The sequence below is a fragment of the Pyrus communis genome, chromosome 8, assembly GCF_041283825.1.
Source record: "Pyrus communis isolate YQ-2024b chromosome 8, ASM4128382v1, whole genome shotgun sequence".
Classification (NCBI taxonomy): domain Eukaryota; kingdom Viridiplantae; phylum Streptophyta; class Magnoliopsida; order Rosales; family Rosaceae; genus Pyrus; species Pyrus communis.
The window spans coordinates 14,050,400-14,059,084 of record NC_142572.1 but is presented as its reverse complement, the minus strand read 5'-3'; the positions used below and the strand labels follow the sequence as shown (position 1 = coordinate 14,059,084).

The 8,685-nt window shown below is 41.7% G+C and overlaps 2 protein-coding genes across 3 annotated transcripts; both read left to right on the top strand.

Annotated features, from left to right (window-relative positions):
* The first annotated feature begins 2,666 nt into the window (after window positions 1–2,666).
* LOC137718563 (uncharacterized) lies at window positions 2,667–5,771 on the top strand. 2 transcript variants are annotated; one of them, XM_088698097.1, is made up of 5 exons: window positions 2,667–3,135; window positions 3,181–3,287; window positions 4,330–4,426; window positions 4,920–4,979; window positions 5,362–5,771. In XM_088698097.1, the coding sequence occupies exons 1-5, from the start codon at window positions 2,818–2,820 to the stop codon at window positions 5,440–5,442; spliced, it is 663 nt and encodes a 220-aa protein (XP_088554223.1). In that variant the 5' UTR covers window positions 2,667–2,817; the 3' UTR covers window positions 5,443–5,771. The 2 variants fall into 2 exon arrangements, with proteins under 2 accessions (XP_088554223.1, XP_068314217.2); XM_068458116.2 differs by having other exon boundaries at window positions 2,667–3,287.
* Window positions 5,772–7,284: 1,513 nt separating this feature from the next.
* Window positions 7,285–8,373, top strand: LOC137718639 (fasciclin-like arabinogalactan protein 14). Its single transcript, XM_068458189.2, has one exon. The coding sequence runs from the start codon at window positions 7,366–7,368 to the stop codon at window positions 8,215–8,217; it is 852 nt and encodes a 283-aa protein (XP_068314290.2). The 5' UTR covers window positions 7,285–7,365; the 3' UTR covers window positions 8,218–8,373.
* Window positions 8,374–8,685: the final 312 nt, after the last annotated feature.

Genomic DNA, 8,685 nt, shown 5'->3' with positions numbered 1-8,685 from the left:
CAGTTCAATTTACATTAATGATCGATGATCACCTACTTATTGAAAAAGACAACCTTCAAACCTTTGCCAAGGACCAAATATGGCTTGATCGGATAAATGGTTCATGTGGTGACAAGGTAATCGAACGATAGTCCTTGTGGTAAAAAAATTAGGATATAAACCCTCGTAGTAATAGTCCGTTAGCAAATTTAGTTCAAAAATAAATTTTCCGTTAAATGTCTGTTAATTAAAGGGTAAACATGTACTTTAACTTGTGCACCTTCTTCTTCCTCCGCAGCTGCATCCAAGTTCGATGTCTCGACTTTCTGTCGACGATTGCAACGAAATTTTCGAACAAAGCAGGTCCTTGGAGTGGGTTCCGAGCTAAGATCGCAGCCATGGCCGGTGATGGCTATGTTGATGGGTCTTCTTCGACACGAGTGGGTTCGATTTGGGGGCGTTGGGAAGGAGCAGGCCAGTGCCAATCCTAGTTTTTCTCCCCTTCTGCCGATATGGGGCTCTGTGCAAGTGACCCCTCCCCCTCCATTTATTTTGTAAAATGCTATACCAACTATTTGTACCACTATTTGTGAGGTGTGTTCTAACAAAGCAGGTCATTGGAGTAGACGACTTTGATTTGGAGGGTGTTTTGCCAGAAGGGTTCTTGGAGAGGACCAAAGACAGGGGATGGTAGTGAAGTCATGGGCGCCGCATGTGGTAGTGTTGAAGAAGGAATCGGTTGGTGGGTTCGTGACGCTTTGCGGATGGAACTCGGTCTTGGAAGCAGTGGTTGCGGGGGTTCCCATGATTCCTTGGCCGCTGCACGCGGAGCAGCATATGAACAGGAATGTTCTGGCGACGGACATGGAAATGGCGATTGCAGTGGAGCAGAGAGATGAGAAAGATGGGTTCGTGAGCGGGAAGGAATTGGAGAGATGAGGAAGATGGGTTCGTGACGGTTTGATTTAGTAAGAGCACTTCCACCGGGGGTGGGATAGGCCGGCACACAGTAAAAAAAATGGCCTGGCACCTAGAGAAGTCTCTCCAGCCCACGGGATTGCCTAGCACCCAGCCCAAGCTGATCTCCAGGCCAGCCTAAAATTGACAGACCTTGGGACCGGCCCATATGATGATGTGGTGATGTCAGCGATGGATGGAGCGACGGAGGGAGAAGGCAAATGGCCTGAAAATGATGGCCCGAGTTCGACGGAAAATCTGAAAAAAAATGCACTGACAGCAAGTTTGCATCAACACAAAGGTTTCCAACACGATTTATATGTTAGAAACCATAAGAATAGGATTGAGAACTTACCCAGGTGAAATGCAAGAGATTTCACCGAGACTGGACCTTGAACTCGTCGGAGTTGTCCGTTTTCCTTTGTCGGAATCACATGCAGGGAATTAAGCCCTCAAATTAACCACAAAAATTGCAACACAACAGGATTTAAAGCTCAAGAACACAATACAGTGATAGAAACATCACCTGGGTTAGAGATTGAGAGCTCAAGCTCTCGGCTTCAATGGTGGAATCTCGCACCATTCACCGATGCCGCATGCAAGGCCATGGTTGGGTTCCTTGAGCTCCAGGGATTACAAAAATAATATTTTGTGTTTGATTTGTTGAAGGTTTGAAGAGGAATGAGAAGGAGAGCTCACGGGAGTGAGCTGGAAAAGAGAGAGAGGGAGAGAAAATAGAGAGAGAGAGGGAGAACCGGTTGGGAATTAGGAAGAGTACAGGTTAGTGGAAATACTTTATCTTTTTTTTTTTTTATATAATACAATTATTATTTTATTATTTTATAATAAATAATAATAATATTTTAATAAAATTGACTAGGCTATTTTTTTTTTAGGGATGGAGATGTTCTTGGCTTATTACTGTTCATTGAAGTATATCACTGTTCACTGAGTGGATAAATGCGCTGGGTGCTGGCGCAAAGTCTTTAGGGGTGGAATTGCTCTAAGACGCTCTCGAAAATCTCGCTGTAATCGTTGACAGAAAGTCGTGACATTGAACTTGGATGCAGCTGCAGAGGAAGAAGAAGGTGCACAAGTTAAAGTACATGTTTACCCTTTAATTAACAGACATTTAACGAAAAAACTACTTTTAAACTAAATTTGCTAACAGACTAGCACCATGAGGGTTTAAATTCTAATTTTTTTACTACGAAGGCTATCTTCCGATTATCTTATCACCATATAAACTATTTATCCGATTAGACTAATATCAAAAGATCATAAAAACTTTCTAAAAGATGCCTTACAAATGACGTGTTTGGATAAAATGGCTAAAATGTAATAAATTTTAAAAATTATTATTAGTACTTTAAAAATCTTATTTTACACTCTTAACAAATATATTTTTCTTTTTAATTATGAAAAGTTCGAATGGTCGAACGAGTTTTTTGAAATGATATTAACAATTCTCAAATTTTAAGATAAAACAGTAATTTCTTGATGAGCGTGTCCGTAAAGGGGGAGAAATTGTGTGGACTTGGTTGGACCGCCGAAGGCCTTGTCATTTCCTATCTCGAAGTCACCCATTGCGACTCCGTACTCGCTCTTCAATCGACGGCCCACACTCATCCAGCACCCCTAAACCAATCCCCACCGTCTATTCAAATCCACGAACAGCAAAAGCGCGGGAAAATGAAAAAATATCTGCGAGCCAGGGAGTACAAAACGGCACCACCCGGAGCCAGAGGGAGTCACTCAGTCAGTTTCCTCACTTCGTTGCTAGTGAGAGAGCCTAAAACGCAGTGGTTCATCTCCCTCTCTCTCTCTCTCTATCTATCTCGGAGCTCCGTTAGCGTGCTAGGGTTTCTGGGCTTTGTGGGAATGGCGCCGAGGAAACGCAAGACCACTGAGCAAGAAGAAAAGCAGCTGGTGGCTCAGGACTCGGGTCAGCGAGTGACTCGGAGTATGGCTCGGCCGGCTCCGAGTGGGAGCTCGGCTGAGCCACGACCCGTGGCGCCGGCTAGGAAGAAGGCCAAGGAAGCTCAGAAGAAGAAAGGGCGGGCGAAGAAGGAAGAGGTGGAGCCAGAAGAAGCGGAAGCTGTGAAGGAAGAGGAGGACAACTCCGGCGAGAGCAAGACGGAGGCCGAAGAGGAGAACGAGAACAAGAAGAAGAAAGGGAAGGAGAAAGTGGAGGCCGAGGCGGAGAACAAGGAGGAGAAAGGGAAGGAGAAAGTGGAGGCCGAGGCGGAGAACAAGGAGGAGAAAGGGAAAGCGAAAGTGGAGGACGACGGAGAAGGTACGGAGGCTGACGACGACGAGTCGGACAAGAGGACCATTGTGATTGAGCATTGGTTAGGCAATTTTATCCCTCAATCTTTTTTTGGTCCTGTTTGGTTGCCGAGAAAATTTTAGGATACGCACGAAAATGTCATTTCGTATATTGTGCTTGTTGTTGTACTATTTATTATTTACTTTCTTCAGATTACGATTTTGGCTTAGAGAATTTTGACACATTCATACTAGGGGTAGGCTCGATTGGATTTCCTAACCCCCTTTCGTTCTAGGGTTTGGAATCTTTAGGAAATTTGTTGGGGTTACTATAGACTTCTAATTTGCAAAAAGAAACAAGGATTGGATTAATTTAGCTAAAAGCTAAGGAGGATTTATAGATGGGGTGGTGGGTCTAGTGGAAAAATTGTTAATTTACTCTGTGTGCAAGCCTTTTGACTGTCTGTTTTAATAGCTATTCGAGGGACATGTGGTTTAACTTAGTATCATCGCTGCATGAACTGGTGATGAAATTAGGGTCTCTTGGTCATTAAACTGCACGCAGTTGTTGATTTAGCAGTACCATCGCTGCAGGAGTCTGTAGATTCTTTGGGAGAGCTTTTGATTCTATCAATTCTGAAATAAGTGAAAGTAGTTATGAGTTGGATTGTCGTGGTATCGCAATCCAGCTGTTTCATTTTATATTGTTGGAGTAGTTTCGTTGCTGGATAAAAGTTTACGGAACCTTTGCTCCCATTTGGAAAATGAAAACTATTTGTTGGATGTATCATTTATGCAATAGGATAATCTGTGTTGATGGTTATGGAGTGGCCCAAGCGACTTGGTAGTCGTGGGTTTTGATTGCAAAAACAGCCTCGTTTAGAAACAGTGTTATTATTGCGTATGTCTTGCTCTCCCCAAATCCCATGTTAGTTAAAGCCTTGTGCAGTCCGCCAACTTTTTTTTTTTTTTTTTAATAAGATTATGATGATTGTTTCTTAAGCGTTTAGTCCTTAGTTTTTATTGTGTACGTTTTGCTTCCCCATTCCCCCTGCAATAGCAAGATCGTTGTGTACTTGCAGTTCTTTTATTATCCTTATTGACCGATTTGTTTCTTTTCTCTAGCAAGCAATGCAAGTCATTCAAGGTAAGAGCTGATCAGGTCAAAAATGGTTTGGAGAAAGGTGTTCCTGGCATCAAAGTTCTACTAAACCCTGATAAGGTATACTTAATGAAGGATATTAATGTTTTCCATGGATTCGAGCTTATATGGATGGAATTATTTAAAAGAAAGGATTTGGATATATTACAATAACGCTGAATTAGTAGAAAGACCAAAAACATTAGTTTTATGAATTCGAATTGAGTGCATACAAGGAATCACTTGAAACCATAAAGAATCAGGGGATAAACATTGTTTGATACTTATTTATTTTTGACTTTTTGTAGACTTGATGTCCTCCTACAGGATATTGAAAGTAAGTATTAGGTCTTAAGCTGTCTGTCGACTATTGTATCCTATAACTCACACAATTATCCAATCTTCACAACATGAGATTAGAATCGTGCAAAACATTTGCTGTTAGGAAAATAGTAAGTACATGTTTAAGACTAATCTGTTTCTTAACCAAGTCGTTTTTCAATCAATTACAGATTTAGGCATCATGGGTGGGTATAAGTAATGATCTAACTATTTCCTCCTTTTTTGTGAATAGCCAAGAAAAGGATGCTTAGAGATACGGGAGGAAGGCGGTGAGACATTCCTCAGTCTTCTGGTAATTCTTACACCAACATTCTTCTATTCTTGCGAGATGTAATTTGCATGTTTTTAGTCGATAAGTCTTTTCCATTCTGAAAGTCATTGGATAGGAGAGCGAAATAGCCCACTGTTTTTCCAAAAAGGTAGGTTTCAGTTTGAAAAAGGCTAAAAGTGATTGATGATAATTGCTATGAGATAGTTTAAATGCATATTGATGATGAATCTTAACAGGATGCTTATCTTTTCGCAAAAGGAAATATCAATATTCTGAATGATCTTCGATGATGTTCTAAGTAATTTATTTTGGTGAAGAGAGGGTGATCTTCTTTATAATGTTATCGGCTTGTTGAAAAGTAATCAATTTATCCAAGTTGGCATTTATGGGTTTTATTTTGCAGGACATGAAACGACCTTTTTCAAATATGAAGGCGCTGAACATGGAGGAAGTCATTAGCGATATAATTGAGAAGATCAAGTGAACAATGTAATATATCGCATTCTAGAGGAGCTTTTGATAGTTGGAGTAACTGTCTTTTTGGGGGTAAACCAAGTTTATTTGGCATTTTAACAGTAGGATGATTACTACTGATCTACATTTGATCGTGCTTGTATTTTTGTCTGACAACTGTAAAGTTGCACCCGGTGAGGCCAATGATCTGGATGTATTTTGAAAAGGCTCATGATTCGCCGTTGCATACAAGAGAATGTAGGTTACTGCGTACATTTGATCGTACTCTTTTTGTTAATGCGTGAATGAAAGTGAGTAGAACTTCGTTGACATCACAATTTATCGATTTCTAATTTCCAATGTTTTGTGATTTTATGCTGCATTCATTGTGCATTATTGAAAAAGCTTCAGATCCATTTATCATCTCAACAAAATTGTTAACACATAAATAAAGTATTATCGTTTTAGAAGTAATAAAATTTTCAACAAACCATGGCAAAGCATTCCGTCTCCCTCTCAGTTTTGGGGAATGAAGATGACAAACGATGTTTTGAGATTGTCTGCTTCCGTTAACGATTGATGGCAATCCCCATACTTCCTCTTTCTCCGTTTCTCTTTATGTGTTATAGTACTAGTTGTGTTCTTTATAAAGCCACGAAGAATGAGATGAACCCAATCATCCCAACGCAGAGGAAGCTTGAAGCCAGCTGAGTCGAACCAGAACCCTCACGAGGTGGGGGTGCTGACTTATGCCCAGCAGCATCAGGGGCTGGACTGCGCTTGAACATTTTCGTCAAGGCATCAGCAGCCCCAGCAGCAACCCCACCAGGCCCTGGAGCAGACTTGAATATGTTGTTTAGTGCCGAAGCATCTCCATTCTTTGCTGCTTCTGCCACGGGCGCTGGCACCCCCAATTCCTTTATCATTTTGTCCAACTTGCCTTGACCACCAGGGGCCGGAGCATCACCACTCTTTGGTGCATTTGCCGCTTTCCCTGCTGATCCATCGATTTGATTAATGATGTTGGATTTAAGAACTTCGTCTTTGAGCTTGCCGAATTCTTTGAACCCTTCAGGGAGACCTGCTGGGAGGTCCAAGGCTTCAGAGATAGCAGAGCTGAAGAACACGAGGGATAGAGCGAAGACGGGGAGGAGGGGAGAGGCTCCGTGAGTTGTCATGGTTTTCGATTTGAAAATTATGAAGGCTGTTTGATGGCGGTAACGAACCTTCGGAGGTTTTTTTATTTTTTATAGGCAAGATATGTATGCCAGAGGGATTGTAGTTGGCGAAGACAACCATGAACAATTGAAAATCCAAATTTGGAGGCTCTATTTTTTGTCCTCTCTGTTGCCTCAACTCTCAAACCCCAAATACCAACTTAAACACTTTCTTAAATTACATGTTTATTTTTGAATGTATTGTAAGCTAAATGTTACATGTGCCACATTTACGATCCTTCCATATCAACTGAGCGTTTTTAGAAACAAACACGTGTATTTTTGAAAAAGTTGACTCATTCTTTTTTATCTTAGACTAATATCATCTCATATGCATGTGATTCGCACGTGAGCCTTGTGCATGTTCTTTTTTTCTGTTATTGATTTTGTTTCTATTTCTCTCTTCTTCGTTTTTGAAAAATGTCGACTAGTTCTTTTTTAAGATTAAATGAATGACGTTTGTTATGCGCGTGATTTCTATGTGATCGTTTGGTACTTTTTCTTTCTTCTTTCCATGTGATCGTTTACTGATGATATCGTAGTTTTTTTTGTGTGGTGAAGAGAAATTCGCTCCCAGCCTTTAGGATCCACCAACATCCAAATTTTCTGTGTAATTATAGCAAATCAATCTGTATATAACTCCCCCAAATCCCCACTTGAGAAACCAGAGCTTTGGAAGATAAATAAAGCATTGCTTTCAAAGCAAGAAATAAGGCAAAGCAAGATAAAAAATAAAGATGGAGAACACCAAAGCCTCTGTTATCCTCTGCCTTGCCCTCTTCCTTGTCTTCTCTTCGGCCTCGGCCTTTGACATCGTCAAGCTTCTTGAGAAGCAGTCGGAACTGAGCAGCTTCACCAACTACCTCAAGGAGACCAAGCTCGGTGACGAGATCAACAAGCGCAGCACCATCACAGTGTTGGCAGTGGACAACGGGGGCATGTCAAGCATCTCCGGAAAATCCCAAGATGTGATCAAGAAGATCCTGAGCGCACACGTTGTTTTGGATTACTTCGACCAGAAGAAACTGACCAGTCTGGCTGGTTCCAGCAAGGAATCAACCCTAACCACAATGCTCCAGTCCTCTGGCCAGGCCAAGGACCAGCAAGGGTTCATCATTGTCGGTAAGAGCGACGGAGAAATTGCTTTCGGGTCAGCTGTCAAGGGCGGCAAGCTCAACGCCAAGCTCGTGAAAGCCGTTGTCTCTCAGCCCTACAACATTTCAGTTCTTCAAATCTCAAATGCGATTGAAATTCCCGACATTTCTGCTGCCTCTAGCCCTGCCGGCTCGCCAAAGTCCTCCGCATCATCAGCTTCTTCTCCATCAAGCAAATCATCCTCTGATGCTCCCAGTCCCTCTGATGACAGTGCCCCAAGCCAATCACCCAAGTCATCAAAGGCACCCTCACCGTCGGATGACGTTTCATCCCCACCGGTTTCTGGTGATGCTACACCTTCATCCTCACCATCTAGTGATGGACCAACCGGATCATCAAGCTCTGCACCTTCACCGTCTGCTGCTTCACGCGCCGAGATGGCTTTTGGCGCCGGAGTGGTGATCATGGGTTTGGCTTCCCTTTTGGTTGCTTAAATTTTCTTTAGTAAATGAGGAGATGAAAAAGAAAATGTAGGAACGGAAAAGATTAAACTTAAAGGGTACACGGTTAGTGGTTTTGTGTGGTAAATGGATAGAACATGTAAGCAACCTTTGTTTTTATTTAGAAATGCATCAGATACCCTTTAAGTACTTTCTTTTTCTTGTGATTTTTCTTTTTCTGCTTTCTTCTTCACTGGTTTAATCCACAGTTCAGTTCAGTTCCTCTTGATCATTAGCATTTGCATTTGAAAAAATAGTTTGCTTGCAATGCAAGTTAGTTAACATTTGAGACCCTTCAGATCATTATGCACACCCATTTTCTCAAAGCATTGGGCAAGTTAACTAGACTAAAGAGTGCATCTATGCATCATTTTCTCAGGCCTTGAATGAGAGTCCTCAAAACTATCCTTACCACCGTATGTCCCTATATATAAGGACCATGGGACTTTCAACTGTCCTTAT

Excerpts from the sequence above, each read along its gene's own strand:
- LOC137718639 (XM_068458189.2), top strand. The coding sequence starts at position 7,366 with ATGGAGAACACCAAAGCCTCTGTTATCCTCTGCCTTGCCCTCTTCCTT.
- LOC137718563 (XM_068458116.2), top strand. The coding sequence starts at position 2,818 with ATGGCGCCGAGGAAACGCAAGACCACTGAGCAAGAAGAAAAGCAGCTG. Across the intron at positions 4,427-4,919 it reads TTCTACTAAACCCTGATAAG|CCAAGAAAAGGATGCTTAGA; the intron begins GTATACTTAATG and ends TTTTGTGAATAG. Across the intron at positions 4,980-5,361 it reads AGACATTCCTCAGTCTTCTG|GACATGAAACGACCTTTTTC; the intron begins GTAATTCTTACA and ends TTTATTTTGCAG.